At 37.3% G+C, this 21,470-nt stretch overlaps 1 protein-coding gene across 1 annotated transcript in view; it reads right to left on the bottom strand.

Annotated features, from left to right (window-relative positions):
• Positions 1 to 308: 308 nt before the first annotated feature.
• The window catches only part of LOC126470879 (serine-rich adhesin for platelets), a 479,197-nt gene continuing 458,035 nt past the window's right edge, over positions 309 to 21,470 (bottom strand). Inside the window, exons 18-19 of the mRNA XM_050098901.1 lie at positions 13,755 to 13,919; positions 309 to 2,278 (exon numbers count right to left, since the gene is read on the bottom strand). Of these exons, the coding sequence (XP_049954858.1) occupies positions 1,152 to 2,278; positions 13,755 to 13,919 (1,292 nt within the window). The 3' untranslated portion in view covers positions 309 to 1,151. The remainder of the gene's footprint in view (positions 2,279 to 13,754; positions 13,920 to 21,470) is intronic.

Here is a 21,470-nt window from a genome sequence, read left to right as displayed (position 1 = left end):
ACCATACATGGTGGCTTTGGAGTATGATGCAGTTAAAATATTGTTATATTTCTGGTGAATATTTAACGAGATCATAAATTTAGGAAATCTGTAAACAGCTGGAACTACAGCTAGCGGATGTGCTCTTGCGTCGCTCATTCTGCAGACTTCACATCTTTATGAAAAATTTAAACCTTTTTCACTATTTCTTGTTGCTTGTACTTCAGTCAGTAGCATGACTCTCTCGATCACACGTAGATATATGGAATGAGAAAATTACCACAGTGGTTATTCTTAAATAAAGAACTTTCTGTATTTCCAAATTTTTTCTGTGTTTAAATAAATTTATTGACTCATTTCAGGGGTTTTACAGAAGCTTTAAGATATGAAAGATCAACACTGTTTGATCACAAGTCTAACATTTATTCCTCATCTTGTTTAATTCTGAACACAAGTAATCTTTGTCCACTAGAGACATTGATTTGCTTATACCAATTAAGATAACAGAAATACAAGGTTGAAAATATTGTTTGTTACTGTAGTCAGGTGGTTTTCCAAATTTCAGTAGCTATTTGTTTCAGTTATCATTTGGTGTCAACAATCATATTTGGTCACAACATCTTAACAACAGCATTTTTTTCATTCATTCAAAAATAGTATCATTCATCACTTCACATGCTCAAATCATCTGACATACAACAATGTTAAGACAAAGGTATATGGTCACTTAATCTACAATATCAGCAGCTCTCATAACAATGAGAAATTCTTTTTCAATTCATTAGTCACACACAATCATACAAATAAAATAACCCTTTACATTGCTCATCTATAATTACAGGTCAGTTGGTGCTTTTCAGGCATATAGTGTCTTTTTCACTCACAGAAGTGAAATCATACAGGGCCACCTACAAAAAAATAACAACTTATAACTGTCTTGCACATCTCTTCCATTCACTCCCCACCTTTAACATTGTGCATACAAATCAGTCATAAATGTCAGTCAGCACTCTCTTAATATCAAGTAGTAACACCTGATTGCACAGTATTATCACACAACCACAAAACTGTTGCATTGACCCATATATTGTTCCATCTAGTAATTCTAAAACACAAGAATTACATGTGACGAAATCTTGTACTGTTTCTCAGAGGCAGTGCACTGAGGTACTCTACTCTTTGCATCCAAGGCCTGCAGACCAGTTACATATGCCACCAATTGGATCAAATGACAGTTGTCTCGGACATGTGTATTCCCAACCCAGTAATTCTCCATTCTCCATCTTTGCACAGGAAATGAATTTTTTACACGAGAAAGGATGTGGAAAATTGCCTTGATCTAAGCATTCTATGTATCCGTCACTGTGGATTTTCACCTTCTCTGAAAGTGGAGCCACATCTAAAATAGCACTTTCGTCATCGTCATAATACTCATAATCAATAATGGAATGTGTACTGGTCCTCTGTGCTGATTGAGCTTTCGGTCGACTGATCTTCGAGAACGGTTTACCTCGTGTTCTTGTTTGTGTTTCCTTACTCGATGGGGAAACAGATGCAGTGACACTTGAGCCTCGTTTTGGTGAGACAGTAGTAGTTTGTGCTGGTTCAGTGTTAGCAGTCTCCTGTGATCTGAAAGGTAATTTACCTCCACCTCTGTTTCTTGATCTGAGCAAAATGCTCGTCCTCGGTCTTTCTGTTGTGAAATAGCTCGACTTCGTTTTTTCACCGCCTGATGTAGCTGGATATTCACTGAACTGTTGACTTCGATATAATAAACCAGATTCTGTCACATCATCACTCAGTGTACTAAGTACTTGTGGCAACTGTGATGGAGTTTCTGTGATGGCAGCAACTCTAGGGGATTCTGCATAACTGTTCTCTGAATACTTACTTGTTGGCACTCGTACAGTACTCGCAGTTGGAGCAGATAAATCAGATAGTGAAGACAGCTCTTTTGAGCTGTAGTCTCCCTGTTCATCACTTTCACCCGTTATCTGACCAGCTAAGATACTGTGATCCTGTTCAGGATGAATTATTCCACTTTCTTGTGGAAATATAGCTCTTGGACCTAATACTGAGTCCAACTGGCCTGTTGCCTTGGTAACTGGAAGTTCACTGCCAGCACCATATTGCTGCTGCTGAATGTTGACTGTTCTCGGGGCAGTTGTAACGGAACTGGACTGGATTGGAGTCGTCGGGAGTGACAGCGTCGCTCTTTGAGCTGCCAGTGAGGCGAGTGTTGTTCTTCCAGACAAAATGAAGGGAGAAGGTTTCCTGTTCTCTGTAGCCTTTGAGAGACCTAAAAAGAAAGAAAAAGTAGAAAAAGTAAAATGTGAGGAAACTTTTAAGCTAAACCAATAAATGTTGATTGTTAATATTAGATCTTGGAACTGTATCATTGGAGAATTACAAATATAAATTTTCTACAAATACATGTAATGTTACTTGAGAGTTCAGATAGTGTTTTATGGACAATGGTTCTTTATACAATAGCAATATAAGAGGACTGTACACTTCTCACATATGATATATAGCACCAAGAATAAAATAACTGTATGTGGAATACTAGAAGAGAACAACATTGTATAAAAAAACAGCTCATAAAATAAGCTGACTGCCTTAGAAATGATGTACCCCAACAGATCTTGAAACACAATGGATGAGGCAAAACAATCTGAATATCATGACAGATTCCAGTTGATATCTTGGTTTTCAAATGTGCTGCCCATCAACCCTAAAATACATATTTGAGCGTCATTAAGTGACCGATCAGACAAATCATCAGGCAACAGGTTCCTATCTGCATGGACAATTTCCACATTCTTACACTTAATGTATAGGTTGATAAATAATGGATGGAGTGAAGGTAACAAACTCACTGTACAGCTGATACGTTAAGTGGTTGATAGGCACATTGATGGGACTGAAAATGGTGCTCAGCTTTTGGCTGTGTAATTATTCAGAGCTAACTAGTACAGAACACAAATACACACAGATACACCTGCAGGCTTACACTGAACTAGGACTGGAAGGTGGAAGCTCAGCTGGGGTGAAGGTTTGTATCAGATGAAGATGGTAAAAGGTGAAATGAGTGGGAAGGGGGAGGAAGGGTTGGAGAGAAGGGTGGCTGATGGTTGTGATGAAGAGGCAGCAAGTGTACAGGACAGAAATGTGGCACTGCCGTGCTCTCTCTGGTGGCGGCATTGAAGGTTTCGTGTGACACATAATGTTGTGAAGAAATGAACTTGGTAGTAGAAGACAGAACTGACAAATAGGGGAACTGTAGAGATTAAGGTGTTAATGCAGAATGAGTTGAGTGGAGGTACAGCAATGGGAGACAAGGGTTAGCAGGCATTGATGGATGTATTGTAAGGGCAATTCTCATCTATGCAGCACGTTGGAGGGGGGGGGGGGGGGAGGATCCAAATGGCATGGATTGTGAAGAAGCCTGTGAAGTAGAGCATGTTGTGCTCAGCAGTGTATTTTACCTCTGTGTGGACAACTCTGCTCTTGTCCACCGGTGGTCAACAGTTGAATAGGTGGTTGATGATCACATCTACATAAAAGACTGTGCAGAACTTAGAGTAGAGCTGTTATGTTATGTCCAGTTTCAAAGGTAGAACTGTCTCTTATTGGATAGGATATGCCTGTGATAGGGCTGGAATAGGATGTGCCAGGTGGGTGCATAAGACAGACAACATATAGAATGTGAAAGCAAGCTGCTTAACAGCACAGTTATGGTTATTACACCATACTTTTCCCCCTACAAACCATGAACCCTGCTGCAGAGGTATGGCTTGTGTGCCTCAATGATACAGGAACCTGTACCATGGGTGCAACCACATTTGTAGGGTATCTGAGGGGAGGACAGACTAACTTATGGTTCCTGATTAGAGGCAGCAGCCTTTTCAGTAGTTGCAAGGAGAACAGTCTGCATGAATGACTGATCTGGTCTTGGAACATTAACTAACATGGCCTTGTTACATTAGTACCGTGAACAGCTGAAAGCAAATGGAAATTACATCTGCTGCTTTCCCAACAATATGCAGCTGACAATGATGTCATCCTGTTGAGTAAAATATTCTGAATGTTAAATAGTCCCCCATTCAGTGGGGACTACACAGGACATTGTAATCAGAAAAAAACAAATCTGTTATTCTATGGATTGTAGCATGGAATACTAAATACCTTAATCCAAAAGGTAGTTTACAGAAACTTAAAGAGAGAAACAAATAGGTTGAAGTTACATGTAGTGAGTGTTACTGAAGTGAGGTGATAAGAGGAACTGGATTTCTGGTCAGGTGAATATGGGTTAATCAATACATAAGGAAACAGGGGTAACAGAGAAATAGAGCTAATAAAATGGAATGTGAGTGAATTAGTATGAACAACATAATGAAGGCATTATTACAGCCAAGATAGACGCAAATTCAACACTGATGCCAGTAGTACAAATTTATATGCTTACTAGCTCCACAAATGATGAAGAGATTGAAAGAATGTATGATGAGATAAATGAAATTATTCATTTCATTAAAGGAGACAATATATAATTGTGACAGGGACTCCAATTCTGTAGTGGGAAAAGGCAGGTAAGAAAACATTATATGAGTAGATGGAGTGACAGAAAGGAAAGGGGAAGATAAGTTATAGAATTTTGAACAAAGCACGATTCAATCATTGCAAAAACTTGGTTTAAAAATCATGAATGATGGCAGTATATGTGGAAGAGACTTGGGACACTGGAACATTAAAGACAGATTACATAATGGTATGATACAGATTTCAGAATCAATTTTTAAACTGCAAAACATTTCCAGGGACAGATCTGGGATGGAATAACAACAAAACAAATTAGGCCATAGTTACTTACCACACAGAGGAGGTGTTGAGTGGCAGACAGACACATTTAAAAATAGATCGCTCTCACACACACACACACACACACACACACACACACACACACACCAGCTCCAGGCCTTGGGGCACAACTGCCTTATAGGTATTTGAAGGTATTTGTCTGGAGTGTGTGACATGTGGAAGTGAAATATGGATCACAAACAATTAAGACAAGAAAATAATAGAAGGTTTTGAATGTAGTGCTACAGAAAATGCTAAAAATTTGATGGATAGATCAAATAACTAAAGATGAGATACTGAATCTAACTGGGGAGAAAATAAATTTATGGCACAACCTGTCTAGAAGGATAGATTCATTGATAGGACAGATACTGAGGCATCAAGGAATTTTCAATTCGATAATGGAGGGAAATGTGAGCAGTAAAAATTTTAGAGGGAGATTAAGGCTCAAATACTATAAGCAAGTTCATCTGGGTGTCTAAGGGGCAGTCAAATGAAAATGAGCCAGATGGAAAAAAGTGAACTGTTTATTATTTAAAAAATAATCACCAAAACTGTTAAAACTGTTAATACATTTACCCCACTCTGAGACAAGACGTTCAGTGCCTTCACGAAAAAATGTTTGTGATTGCCTATCAAACCATGGCTGCACCCAGGCCTGTACTTCTACATCTAACAGACAGGGAGCAGTATGTCATCCTGAATGGGGTGACTTCAACAGAAAAAAGCATAACTTCAAGTGTGCCCCAGGGTAGCTTAATAGGTCCACTGCTTTTTATGATTTACATAAATGATCTGGTTAATGGTATTTACAGTGACATTAGACTGCCGATGATGCTGTAGTCTACAGGAAATTAGTATCACACAAAGCTGTGAACAAATCAATGAGGATTTGCAGAAAATAAATGCATGGTGTAATGACGGGCAGTTATCTCTCAATATTAGTAAGTGTAACCTACTGCGTATAACAAGGTGAAAATCCCCATTAATGTATGAGTACAAAATAAATGCCCAGTCTTTGGAAGCGGTAACATCCGTCAAGTATCTGGGTGTGACTATTCGAAATGATCTTAAATGGAATTATCAGGTTACATGAGTAATGGGTCAGGTGAACTCTAGATTGTGGTTTATTGGTAGAATCCTGAAGCGATGCAGTCCTTCAACAAAGGAAATAGCTTACAATATGTTAGTTCATCCAGTCTTAGAGTACTGTTTGTCTGTATGGGACTCTTACCAGTTGAGTCTGATTCAAGAGATTGAGAAGGTCCAAAGAAGAGCGGTAGCCATCGCAAGAGTGTTACAAATCTCATAGAAAGTTTGAAGTGGGACACACTTGCAGGTAGGCGGCACGCTAAACGGAAGGGGCTGCTCACTAAATTCTGAAATTCGATCTCCACCAAGGATGTAGAGCATATATTATTACCACCAACTTTCAAATCGCACAATGATCACCATTCAAAGATAAGGGAAATTAGAGCTCGTACTGAGGCATTCAGACAGTCGTTTTTCCCTCGTGCGATCTGTGAGTGGAACAGAGGGGGGGGGGGGGGGGGGGGGGGGGGGGAATATGACTTTGGCACGAATTGTGCCCTCCACCACACACCGCTTAGTGGCTAGCAGAGTATATATGTAGATGTAGATCTATAACATATCAACAACCATGAATGTCTTTCTTCAGAAGTCCAAAAATATGGAAACTGTAGGGGACAGATCAAGACTGTATGGAGGATGTGTAAGGGCTAAATACTTGTCATGAAAGCCTGTATTTTATGAAAATACTACTCGTGTTATACAGGGTTCAATATTGGGACTGCTCTGTTAGTGCTATATGTAAATGACCATCAGTCTTAATCTGATAGAGCAGAAATAGTGCTCTTTCTTGAAGAAGTAAGAAGTAAGTATTGTAATGAAGACCAGTCTCTACAGCAACAGAAGAAACAAGACATACAGCATTCAGAAGAATTGATTTTTGTGTGTGTCAGATTATCTATCTTTGCACCTGTTATTGTCCTTCAAATTAGTCACGTGTTGTGTAGAACCCGTTCCCAGTGATGTGTAAGGCGTAGTATACCATTAGCAGAGCATGTTCTGTTGGTGGTGCGAATGAAGCAGTCTACTGCCTGTCGAATCTCTGGAAAAGTCACAAGGACTTAAGTCATATTACTGTTCATTTTTGGAGAATCACCTGCAACCAGCTTCGCAAAGGAAGTGGCGACGCTTTCTGTGCAACCCAACCGTCATTTTGCACAACAGTGCATGGGTGCATACAGTGCAAGCTGTGGCTCCTCTGTTCGGTCGATGGTACTGGGAAGTACTGTACCATCCACCATACTCCCTGGACATAAGTTTTTGTGACTTTGATTTGATTCTGAAGATGAGGTAACCACTTCATGGCATTCGCTTCAGAACTGTTCCAGAGATTTGACAGGCAACAGACCACTCCGTTCACACCATCAACAGAACAGGCTCTGCTAATGGTATACTATGCCTTCCACATCACTGGCAATGGGTTCTACACAACACTGGTGACTACTTTGAAGGACAGTAACAGGTGCAAACATGTAACTCTTTCGTATCGGTTGTGAATAAATAGTTGCCACTATTTAAGTTCCAATCCTCATATAATACCTAGGTGTGTGGTTGGGTTACATTTCATAAATTTTATTGAGGATTAAAGTTAAAATATAAATCCAGTTATGTAAATGTCCAGCATGTAGCTATGTTTCCACATAGAAAATGTATCTTATATGTAAACCTGCTGATATATTCTGCACCATACCAAGTTGTCATAAATATGATCGACAGAACAGAAAATAACTAACTAGTCATTAGATACACTTATCAGGTTTTCCAAGGAAGTGTTATTATTTTCTTATTTCATGTAGTTCCATGCTTGATTAAACTACATGGTCCAGTCCCATTTATGTGACCACCAGTCAAAATCCTTAATAACCACCTTTTGCAGTGTGGACTGCTGCAAGAAGTGAGGTTCTGGTAGATACAGACAGGGATGTGGAGCCATGTCAACTCACATCGTAGCCAGCTGTACTAGGTTTTTTGGTAGAGGATCCGCACTGCTAACAGCTTAAGGTGATCCCACAGTGTCTCAGATGAGTTTAAACTGGGGAGGTTTGATGGCCAGGACAGTATGGTAAGCCTGTGCTGGTGCTCTTCAAATCACACACGTACACTGCACATTGTGTGAAACACACTGTCCTGCCAGTAAATGCCACTACCTGTAGCAGTGGACATGGTCCGCATACTTGTATTGATCCACTTTGTCTTCTAGAATGATGTTATCACCCAGGGCATGCTACAAAAACATTCTCAGACAGTTCCTCATCCACAGAAAATTGTCTCAGGGCCATATAAGCTAATTACCATCTTTCTGAAAGAGCATAAAATGTGGTTCATCTGATAAGGTCACCTGTCACTACTCAGTAGATGACCAGATGTACTGGTCAGTTGCTCAACAGTTGCATGTCTATTCACCAGTACACATCTCCACACCAAACATTCATCCCTGAAATTTATGGCACATGGTTCCCCATAGTTGCCTCCGCTCTTGATTTGGATAGCACCATTTTGCCACATACAGTATAGTTTGGAAACTACTCATGTGTCACCATGGTTAAACTTAGCCATTTCAAAAATGCTCCCAACTGTGGCCTGAAAGCCAACAATCATACTCTTGACTGATAAGCCAGCTGGTGGAAACATTGCTGTTGGGCAGAGGTACAGTGTGAGCTGCTGAGACTGAGTTGGTGTTTGAATTTCCTTCTCTGGTGAGCAGAAGTCCCATATAAATTGTGATGGGTTTTGACTGTTAAACTGTTGGACCATTTGATGGAATTATCTGGAGCCCATGTGCATCTGCTTAGGTGGTGAAACTTGTTCTTTAATGTTTGCGGGTTTATGTAAGTTAAGACAGTTGGGTTAATATGTGCCACATTACTGGCCTTGAGATTTCTAGTTAACGAAAAAGTCAAGATTTGTAGCTAACAAAAGATGTTGTCAACATTTCATCCCTAATTGACATTGTGTAGGGTTGCGCTCACCTTAGCAAGTTTGCATGCCTAGAAGCTGCCCTGCAGCAGTTGGAGGATCCTTAATTGGCATCTTATTAATTGGACATTTTTCTGTTGTAGAAATTTATACTTCAGGGTTGATATAACACCAGTCTTAATGAAAGATGTGGAGGAATAGGGTGGGTTTAGGTGCTGCGGTGGTGTGCAACGTACCATCCGTGGAGCAGTGGCCATGTTGATTCAGCTCCAGGACAGTTACAGAACATTACTATTGAAGTGGAATGCCCTGGCGGGTGAATAAATTAATTTTGTTTCCTAATGTCAAGTTGTTCTAATTTAAGTGTTTCATGGTATTATGTGATTGTTTTCCACACTCATTTGAGAGAATACTATGACATATGAATGAGTTGCATTCTTGGTTTTCAAATTGTATCATTCTAGCAACTTGGAAGTAACTGAAGGTATTGTCCAAAGCGATGGTCCATTTGCAAATGTGGCCCACGAAGCCAAGGTCTAGGTTACTGGTGCTATCCTTCAAGGACCAACTTATCTGTTAAACTGATTATGCTTGCTATACTACATTCAAGAAAATTCTGGAATAGAGATTTTAAGGTATTGAGACACCTGCCAAGTCTAAATTAAATTAAAGAAGAGGGTTAGTTTCTTCACCTGTAACATATATAAAATGAACAGTTTAGGCTATTGGTTATGAGTATTTAAAATTGTCCCACTGCAGTTAAGTAATCAGATTAGATTATCGCGAGAGCTCACTTCAATTCTCTACTAAATTTCATTGTGAATTTGGTGAAAAGCTGGTATTGGTTATAGAGTCTGTGTCACATTGGCCCTTCTAGTTAAAGTGATGTTTGGTACTTCTATTTGGAGCAGAAATTACAACACTGTTTTTGTTTAATATATTATTGAAATTTATGAGCCTTATCAAGTGAACTAAGCAAGTGTATTTAAGATTTTAATTATTTTATCACTGCTTTGTTGGATTATAAAGATATAATTTACAAAACTGGAGTGGACTGTTTTAAGTGTTTTTAATATTTAAAGAAGATTCATGTTATTGGCGATAATCTGAAAAAATAAATGTATACTTGTGTAAGCAAGTTTATAAAATAAATGGTATATTACATAATTAGCCACCTTTCCACACCAGAATCCTGCATTCAAGTCTGATGTGCTCACAAGGTCACCCTTCTTTATCCCATTCTTGTCAAAAGAGGGTTTCAAGTTGTCAGTATGAAATGTTTCAGCTTACAAGGCAAACTGTTGTAATGAATAATAATCTGTTTTTGTGGTATTAATGAAGTGCATCATTTGTTTTCTACATTTACACATAAAATGAGTGCAAGTGAACATCTTATTCAGTACTTAAAAAAACCTTCGAAGGAAGCTGCCTTTTTTTTTTTTTTTTTTTTTTTTTTTTTTTTTTTTTTTTTTTTTTAAACTTACTTAGTATTCACTTAGTATTCATCTAAGTATATCTATGCTATTGAAAGGAAAACTTTGAATGTACTACAAGAATGGAGGGTTGATTTAATGATAATGTAAATTTTATATACTAAGAAAGATCTCCATAGTCTTGGAAGCTGCTGCCAGAGTCCACTGTTTCATGAATTTAATAAAAGGTTTATCACCAGTTCCAAATAAGCAAAACAGTTAATTTGGTTTAGAGTACATGAGGGCATATGATTTAAAAACTTTTTCTGTATTAATATCAATTTCACTTAAACTAAATGAATAAAATTGTGAAAAGTAATAAACAATGAGTAATGTTTTCTTTTTTAGGTTTACTGCTCTGTCTTCAGCAAAATTAATAGAGGAATAGCAGTAGCAAATACACTATATGATCAAAAGTATCCAGACACTCTCAGAAACATATGTTTTTCATATTAGGTACATTGTGCTGCCGCCTACTGCCAGGTACTCCATATCAGCGACCTCAGTAGTCTTTAGACATCGTGAGACAGCAGAATGGGGTGCTCCATGGAATTCACAGACTTCGAACGTGGTCAGGTGATTAGGTGTCACTTGAGTCATATGTCTGTATGCGAGGTTTCCACACTCCTAAACATCCCTAGGTCCACTGTTTCCAATGTGATAGTGAAGCGGATACATGAAGGGACACATACAGCACAAAAGCGTACAGGCTGACCTCATCTGTTGACTGACAGAGACCGCTGACAGTTGAAGAGGGTTGTAATGTGTAATAGGCAGATATCTATACAGTCCATCACACAGGAATTCCAAACCACATCAGGATCCACTACAAGTACTATTACAGTCAGGCAGGTGTTGAGAAAACTTGGATTTCAGGGTCGAGCGGCTGCTCAGAAGCCACACATCACGCTGGTAAATTCCAAACCACACCTCCCTTGGTGTAAGGAGTGTAAATATTGGACAATTGAACAGTGGAAAAATGTTGTGTGGTTTGACAAATCATCTTACACAATGTGATGATCCGATGGCAGCGTGAGGGTATGGCAAATGCCCAGTGAACGTCATCTGCCAGCTTGTGTATTGCCAACAGTAAAATTCAGAGGCAGTGATGTTATGGAGTGGTCATGTTTTTCATGGAGGGGGATTGCACCCCTTGTTGTTTTGCATGGTATTATCACAGCACAGGCCCAAATTGATGTTTTGAGCACCTTCTTGCTTCCCACTGCTGAAGAGCAATTCGGGGATGGGGATTGCATCCTTTCAACACAATCCAGCATCTGTTCATAATGCATGACATGTGGCAGAGTGGTTACACAACAATAACATCTCTGTAATGGACTGGCCTGCTCAGAGTCCTGACCTGGATTCTATGAACACCTTTGGGATGTTTTGGAACACCGACTTTGTGCCAGGGCTCACCGACTGACACCGATACCTCTCCTCAGTTCATCACTCCATGTAGAATGGGCTGCCATTCCCAAAGAAACCTTCCAGCACCTGACTGAACGTATGCCTGTGAGAGTGGAAGCTGTCATGAAGGCTAAGGGTGGTCCAACACCATACTGAATTCCGGTATTACCGATGGAGGGCGCGACGAACTTGTAATCCATTTTCAGCCAAGTGTCCGGATACTTTTGATCACATATTGCATCTAAGAAGGAACCAGGGAGAAAATACCATATACTTTGATCATGTACATTCATTACCGAGGTACAGTATCATTTTATGGGGAAATGTACATGAGCCCAAAACAGTTTTTACAAAACAAAATGCAATTATAAGAATAATAAAAGAAGCAAGCAGCACAAAGTCATTCAAGCTTTCTTTAAGGATGTAAAAATCTTATCCCTTCCCCGAATTTATGTATTGGAAGTAGTTGTGCATGTCAAAACATGTACACTGAGAAATGAAAACCTTTTTCCTCAAAATAAAATTGTCCATGATTACAGTACGAGGAAGGACAGCGACATACATGTTAGTCACTGCACCACCACATTATGCCTAAAGGGCATATATCATGCAGGGACAAAACTATACAACAAATTACCCAGACATATAAAAATCTCTTCCTAAACTACAAAACTTGGAAAGGTCCACGACAGCTTCCTACTGAAAAACTACTTTTATTCAATTAGCTGTATCTTATGCTTGAAAACATGTAATTCATGCATTCATGCTTTTAACTGCAGAAATATGTTGTAAATACGCAGTAATATGTGGACTGATAAGGTAAGGAATGAGGAGGTTCTCCGCTGAATCAGCAAGGAGAGAAATGTGTGTACAACACTGACAAGATGAGGGGACAGGATGATACAACGTCTGTTAAGACATGAAGGAATAACTTCCATGGCACTAGAGAGAGCTGTTGAGGGTAAAAACTGTAGAGAAAGACAGAGATTAGAATATATCCAGCAAGTGATTAATGATACAGGTTGCAGTTGCTACTCTGGGATGAAAAAGTTGGCACAGGAAAGGAATTCATAGTGGGCAACATCGAAACAGTCAGAAGACTGGAGACTTAAAAGAATGTAGTCAAATTTGTTGTTATTCACTTTGAGGATCCAATGAGTTATAAAAATTTAAATGAAATATGTTCAGTAGTTTTAAACCAACAGCTAAAAAGATTTTTCTGTCCAATATCTTGTGCACAGTATATGTACTGAAAAAAGATATTTCTACAAACAAATAAATAAGTTTTAAAAAATTTGTTGAAGGGACCACCACATCATTCATTTCAAGTCCTTTATGAAAAGTACTGAATACTTGAATGAGGTCTGCTGAACCATGACTCAAATCTAACTTATCATGATCACAAGCTTAGCAGGGTACCAAAGTTCCAGCTTACTCCATTTGTTCTGACAGCCAGTGTACACATTTGTAATTTTCAACACAATTACAAAAATATATTTTTAATAGTTGTGGATGGCTTCCTTCCAGTGGCAGTAGTCAGCAGCACTTCAAACAAATGTGTTAAATCATGGGCTTCTTTGCAACATTTAAAATCTTCATTCTTGTATTTAATACTGAATGTGCCTTCAACACTTAGGAAGAAAAATCATTCTCCCCCCCAAGAAAGAGATGCGTTTGAGAAAATATCATTTGTAACTTTTTGATAAAGGGAAGTGTCATCTTACCACTTTAGCTCCCTGTGAGAGTAACATCGTCTCTAAATATTTTTATTCCACTAAATATAATGTCATGTAAAAGAAATTTTCATAGAAAACAGTCACTAAAATCATTTTTAGTAGTGTGGTGTAAAATTATATAAAAATAATAATTTAACTATAAAATATTCAACTACACAGGTGAAAACTATTAAATTACCTCATGTGCTAGATAGAAAGAAACATTTTCACATTTAAGGCAGCATACAAAATTTCCTATAACTGCATATATTACATTTAGTCCATTTATGAAACTATTGTATGTATTACATACCTCGAGACTGAGCAACTGTGACTTGTGTTGGAAGAAGCAAGTTGTCTAATCCAGGCTTGTCTCTGGCTAAATGATCCATAGATTCTAAGAGATCCATATCTTTGTCTGCTGTGCTGTTAAACAGTACAGGTCTTCGAGGGAAATTGAATTTACGAGGCCGTGTTCCTGCAACAACCAATATCTTTAAAAGTCTGTTGAAATTTCAGCAACAGAATAAGATATAACTTATTTTATCGTCTTAGAGAGTTCCAGGACACAAACCATTACAATAATTAAATTTTTAGTAGATGTACTTTTTGTTCCAATAGATCTGTAGTGAGAAGATCCTGCAGGATATAGAAAATGTCAGAAATACAAGAATATAAAATAAATATTTGCAAAGAAAAACAAATATTCTAATTTCCTTCTACAAATCCCAAGTGAAGTGGTCCTGCAGCAGTGTGTGTGCTGATGTGAAACTTCCAGGCCCCAAGCTGTTGGTTTGAAAAAGAGATACATGTTTAATGAAAAATTTCATTAAGTGATAAATATATTGGGAAGCAATAGTATTGCTACTTCCTTACACAAGCCTCTTCAGGATGTTCTTGAGTTCATGCCACAAATAATTCTTACTACATGTTTTTGGACATGGAAAACTTTAGCTTGGTTTGATGAGTTATTACAATATCTTATCCCAATTGACATTATAGAATGAAAGCAACCACAATGTGCCAGCTTTTTCATTTTTATATCACCTATGTCTGACAGCATTTGTATTGAAAACAGAGATTTGTTTAGGCACTTTCAGGAGTTCTGTGGTATGCTCCTCCCTGTTGAATTTATTATCAAGCTGTAATCCCAAGAATTTAACACTGTCATCTTCTTTTAGGCATATAATGGCAGGAAACCTCTTACAAGTTCTAAACTGCATGTAATGTGTTTTTTCAAAGTTTAGTGACAAATAATTGTCTAGGAATAGTTTATTAATGTCCATGAAAATTTCATTAACTGATCTTTCTAGGACTATCATTGATTTACTATTTATTATAGTGTTTGTGTCATACACAAACAAAACAAATGTGGCATCTCATAATGTTACAGATGAAAGGTCACAGATATACTCAAGAAAAAGTAGGAGCTCTAAGATGCAACCTTGTGGGGCACACTTGTAATTAGTTCCTAGTTCGATGACACCTAACGGCTTAATATATGTCTCTTTCCTAATGAGACCCACTGTTTCCTGTTAGAAATATAGGATTTGAACCATAGCATTTACTGTTATGCCATAATATTCTAATTTACTTAAAAGGATATTGTGATTTACACAGTCAAATGCCTTTGATAAATCACAAAATATACCAATTTACTATGTATGAATTAAGTGCATTTTTGCTGTATGTGTAGATAATAGCCTTCTCAATATCAGAACCCTTTAGAGATTCAGTCTGTGACTTTGACAGTATATTATTTGTTATCGGGTAGTTAATATATATTACATTACTTACATCACATTAATACTTGTTCTGGAGATCATACATATGACATTTTGTAATGATGTGAAACATGTCAGTTTAACATAAGTTTTCTTTACGCAATATAATTAACTTTTGTACATAGTTACTACTTCATAACTAAAAATTCTTCTATTGAGTGAAGGAGTTGTCATTCAGAAATTCTTTTAATTTATTTTTAAACGCTGGTAGGCTATTTGTCAGACTTTTAATGCTATTTGGCAAATGACCAAAGATTTTTGTGGTAGCATAATTCACCCCTTTCAGTGTCAAAGTCAGATTTAACCCAGGACAGTGAAGATCATCTTTCTTCTAGTGTTGCAGCAATGCACTTTGCTATTATTTTTGAATTGGGAGGGGTTATTAATAACAAATTTTGTAAGTGCATATATGTATTGTGAAGGTACTGTGAATATCCCAAGTTCCTTAAAGAAATGTCTGCTCCAGCTATTATTCTGATTACACACTTTTTTGCAATGATTACCTTTTCTCTTAATGATGAATTCAACCTAAATATGATGACATATGAAAGCAGAGAATGGAAACAGGCATAGTAGGCTGATTTACTGATATGTTTATCACCAAAATTTGCAATAACTCTAAAAGCATACATAGCCAAACCTAACCATTTCAACATATCGTCAATGTGTTTCTTTCAATTAAATTCATAAATGCACACACCCAGAAATTTTGAATACTCTGCCTTAGGAACAGACTTCTCTTAAAAATCAATATTTTTCAATGGTGTAACACCATTTACTGCAAAGAATTGTATGTACTGTGTTTTCTCAAAATTTAGTGAGAGTCCATTTGCAGAGAACCACTTAATAATTTTCTGAAAGTCATTATTTACAATTTCCTCAGCTGATTCTTGTTTGTTCAGTGTGATTACTATATTCATATCATCAGCAAAAAGAACTAGCTTCACATCTTCACGAATATAGAGAGGCAAGTCAGTAATATATCTTAAGAACAGTGCAGAACCCAAGACTGAACAGTGTGGGACATGCATTCTTGATATCTCCCCAGTTAGAGGACTGCTAATTTTTGCAGACTGTCTGTACTGTTAAGTTCAACCTTCTGTATTTTTCCAGTTAAATGTGAGTTAAACCATTTGTGCACTGTCCCACTCATACCACAATACTTAAGCTTATCTAGAAGAATTTCATGATTCACACAGTCCAAAGCCTTTGAGAGATCACAAAATATACCAATAGGTGATGTTTGATTATTCAGAGCATTTAATATTTGATCAGTTTTTCTGTTGAAAAGCCTTTCTGTTAACCAAACTGACAATTTGTTAGTTCTTCATTTTTACAAATCTGTGATGCTGCTCTTGAATACATTACTTCTTCAAGAATTTTGGATAAAGCTGTTAGAAGTGAGATTGGGTGGTAGTTGTTAGCATCAGACCTATCCTCCTTTTTATGCAATTGTTTAACAATAGCATATTTTAGTCTATCTGGAAAAAGGCCCTGTTTCAGTGAGGTACTACATATGTGGCTGACAATCTCTCATCTGTTGGGAACAAGCTTTTAGAACACTGTTGGAAATGCCATTGAGTAAATTTATTATTTTCATAATTTCAGTATGAGGGGTGGGCTGCATTTCAGTTTTCCCAAATTGCATAGGTATTGCCTCTTCCATATACTGCCTTGCATTTCCTAATAAATACTTGGTTTCTATTTTCTCTACAACACTTAAAAAATTATTATTAAAAATATTTTCTATTTCTGACATTTTGTTAACAAACTTTTCATTGAGTTCTTCCTGTGCTCTCGGATGCCCAGTTTCCCCTTTAAAAAATATTCCAAATTTTTTTAATAAGTTTTCTTAATACAGTGCAGCAGTTTTGATAATGTTTCACTGTTATTTCACTGTTACCGGATCATTACCCTTCTAGCCATAAATACATTTCCTTTTTCTGTTTACAAGATATTTTTATGCCTTTAGTAAGCCACAGCTTTTTAGATGGATTCTTACAATTATATTTCACTGTTTTCTTAGGTAAACTGTTTTCAAACGTACTCACAAAAGTATCATGAAAGATGTTAAATTTTAAATTAGCATCAGGTTTCCTACACACCTCATCCCAGTCTAACTATTGCAAGCTTTTCCTAAAATTTGCAACTGTTAAATCATTAATTGAATGCATGTTTTGGAGGACTGTTTTGTGTTACTGTATGGAACTGTGTCATATACTGTAACTAGCTGTGTATCAGGATCAGACAACTGTTCTTAACAGGAAAAGTTTTTATTTGATTAAATTTATCTTGGTCCACAAAAACATTATTTATCAGTTTTATCCTTTCCTGTACCACCTGAGTAGGAAAATCAATAATTGACATCAAATTAAAAGAACTAAATAATACTAAAAGGTCAAGATTTCTGCCAGAATCTTTCAGAAAATCTACAGTGAAATCCCCTCAAATAATAATTTGCTTCCCTCTGTCTGACAGATAGCACAACAAAGGTCCAAGTTTTTTAAAAGTAGCTGAAAATTTCCCTATGGGGACCTATACACATCTACAATTATAAAAGTACCATTATTTAGTTTAAGCTCACACACACACACATGCGTCTATATGTTGCTCTACAGAAAATTTTTTAGTTTCTAAATTTTTCAGACTATGGTAAATTTTAACATATACGGGAACTACTCCTCTTTCCACGGTGTATCTACTTACATGTGCTGAAAGCTTATATCCATCTACATTTACCTTTCCATATTTGTGACTATATGATGTTTAGACAGGCATAGCACATCTATTCCATCCCCAGTTTCTAAATCTTCTAAACAAACAAGGCAATTGTTTATTATCTTTTCTGAAATTTTTGAGAATGCTGACAAAAGTGAAATTGGACAGGAATGTGATGGTATTTCTGCTATATTCTAGCCACACCAGGTCATCAACCGTGGGAATTACAACATTCAGAGATCAAGAATCTATCAAGACCAGAAAACAAGCCAGAATGACAACTGTGCATGTAATCAAGAGATCAGACAAGAAGAGATTCCCCTAATGATGCTAATATGCAAGTGACTGAATATCCACACATCACACTGCTAAATTAGGAAACATACGACTGACTTGAGTCGGCAGCTGCCTCAGCTTGGTGCCTCAGAAACCAGAGACTCTCTGCAGTACACATGGCATGGGCATCTCCCATCAGTGGACATCATACCCATTTCACTGGATGTCAACATCATTGGTTCCATGTCCTCTGTTGCCATGGCATTATTGACATGGGCAGGTACCAAAATTTCGTTATCCCCTTTTTTAATTTCACCATATTTCTACCATTTGGGAAATGACCCACTGATAAATGACTGGTTACAGATACAACTTAGTATGTTACTAAACTCAGAAGCACACTCTTTAATTAACTTTGTTGATATTTTATCATAACCTCTAGAATTTTTTATTATTTCAAAGATTTTTTGGTGCCCATTACTTATTCTGGTGTAGTGTGAATCATATTCATATTACTGAAGTTATGAAAGTTTGTGTTATGTTTAGTGAGTTACTTTACCTGATACTATATTTTCATTGTCATTGAAAGCAACAGTAGGAGGCAACTCATTAAAATTTTAGCAATGCAAGTGGAGTTGTTGTTCTTGACACATTGCAATTACATGTGACAAATAACAAAAAAGTAGGTAAAATGTAACCCTAATCTTCAAAACCTTAATTCTAAGGTTAACAATATTTAATTAGCCTAAGAACAATATGACCATACACCATACACCATAAACCTAATGGAAGAGATTTACCTTTGTCAGAGAAGACACTATAAATTGCACTTTGAAATCAAAATGTTCTGTGTACAACAGCTAATGATAAAAAATGGAAAGGAAGTGTTAAAAGGCAGTCAGTGAGTGTTTCAAGTTGCTCAAAGCTGTGGGTCACCAAAGAAGCAAACAGTAAGAAACAATGCACTTTCAAAGACACATTTATTAAGTGAGCTATAAGGCAAGACAGATTAAGACGTTAAAACAGATGAAAGTTTTGAAAAAAAAAGAATTTATGAAAAACAGGTACCAGCATCAGGAAGATCATGATTATGAATGAGTGAGTATCTACAGTGTGATTATCACAGACTGTGCACTTGTTTAATATGAAAATGTTGTCAAGGAAGTTAATGACAAATTGTTCAAAAGAGCCATCTTGGTATTCAAATGAAGTGTTTCAGGAAAGCCATGAAAGATCTATATCTCAATGGCTGGACAGAATCTGCTCATCTCAGGCAGGTCACGAGTTTCTTAAACAATGTACTGCCTCATTTCGTAGGATGATCAAGGTGCTGGGTGGAAAGCCAAAAAACTGCTGATACTACTGTCTAATTTTTAATGTAAAAGGGCAAAAATAGAAACGGAATTCAGCATAACAGCAATATATATTACAGAACAGTCTGAGCTGGTGACACAAGACAATGCTGATAGTGGTGAAATATGTGTAAATGGTAAGATGAAATGCTCAAGTTAGCAAAAGAATCAGATCAGCAACAGTTGATTAACTGTTGCTGAGTGGAGTACTTTTCATTGTAATAAGAAAACATCACCTCCTACCTTCTTCAACGTGTAGGTAACCCTTCAGCTTCAATAAAAAGTGGATCAATGCTTCAACAAGATATCTCCAGTTCTTTGGTAAGACTGTCTGCATCAATCTCACAAATTCATTTAATTCACTGCTTCACAGAAGAACTTCCAGTCTTGGTGACACTTCCTACTAGAGTCAGTTTTAATCATGATCAATGAAACGTAAGTTGTTGCAGTTTGAAAACAGTGAAGGACAACTGATGTGTGTGATACGAGGTATGACTGGAAAGTTTTAAGAATGGATTCGCTACTGCTTACTGGTTTGGCGGGCAGGTACACAGAGGGTGAGGAGTGAGTCATTGCCTTGTCCTTGAAACCCTATGACAGGAAACTTCATTTTCTTTATTCAGTGCATTGTGACAGCTGGTTGAGTGCAGGTCTGTTAGGGCTTGTTGCCAGGTTCTGTCTGCATGAAAATGGACGTAAAAATGAAGCAACAAATTTGTGTGAAATTTTGTTTTAAAACCAGGAAATCAGTTTCTGAGACTTATGAACTATCAAAAACAGCTTTTGGAGATAATTGTATGAGCCAGTCAAATGTTTTTGTCTGGTTGAACAGATTTAAAAATGGCCATGAATCATTTGAAGATGAACCACAGTCCAGCTATCCCTCAAAAACGAATAAAAAGGTTGTGAAAGATCGCGACTTAGTGTGCTCTGATCATAGATTTACAATTAGGGAGATGGTTGATGAACTTAATTTAAGTTTCTGTGCAGTTTAGTCAATTTTAACTGAAGATATGAACATGCATCAAGTGTCCACAAAATTCATTCCAAAAGTGTTGTCAAGTGACCAGAGACAATAAAGACTTGAAGTGTGCCAAGAAATGATTAATTGGACTATTAATGGCCCAGATTTGTTAAATGGGGTAATTACAGGTGATGAATAATGGATATATGTATATGATCCTGAAACCAAAGTGCAGTCTTTGCAGTGGAAGAGTCCAGGTTCACCAAGACCGATAAAAGCATGGCAAAGTCGGTCAAAGGTGAAGACAATGTTGATGATTTTTTTCGATTTTACTGGTATTAAGCATCATGAATTTACTCCTGGAGGACAGACAATTAACCAAGAATACTACGAATGTGTCCTTGAGTGTTTGCACAAAAAGGTGCAGAAGAAAAGGCCTGCATTGTGGAAAGACAGGAGTTGGGTGCTACACCATGACAATGCTCCAGCTCATCGTGCCTTCTCCATCATTGAATTTTTGACCAATTTAAAAATTCCTGTGCTTCCACAACCACCATATTCCCCTGATTTGGCCCCTGCAGACTTCTACCTGTTTCCTAAACTGAAATTTTCACTGAAAGGGAAGCAATTTGACTCGACTGAAGACATCCAGGCAAATCCAGAGAGTGTTCTTAAGACACTTAGAAAAAAAATTTCCAGGAATGTTTCCAAAAGTGGAAACACCGTTGGAGTCAGTGTGTTCGGTGAGAAGGGGACTATTTTGAAGGAATGCATCACAGTAGCATGTAAGTACCTCCATTGTACAATTAGAAGCCCATTCTTAAAACTTTCTAATCATACCTCATACAACTAGATAGGTGAATTCACAGGACTGTCTGTACCTGTAGTACATGTTGTAGTAGCTCATGGATGTAAGTAGGGACACTACAGCAAGT

The sequence above is a fragment of the Schistocerca serialis genome, chromosome 3, assembly GCF_023864345.2.
Source record: "Schistocerca serialis cubense isolate TAMUIC-IGC-003099 chromosome 3, iqSchSeri2.2, whole genome shotgun sequence".
In the NCBI taxonomy this organism is placed as follows: Eukaryota; Metazoa; Arthropoda; class Insecta; order Orthoptera; family Acrididae; genus Schistocerca; species Schistocerca serialis.
This window is presented reverse-complemented; position numbering and strand designations above follow the sequence as displayed.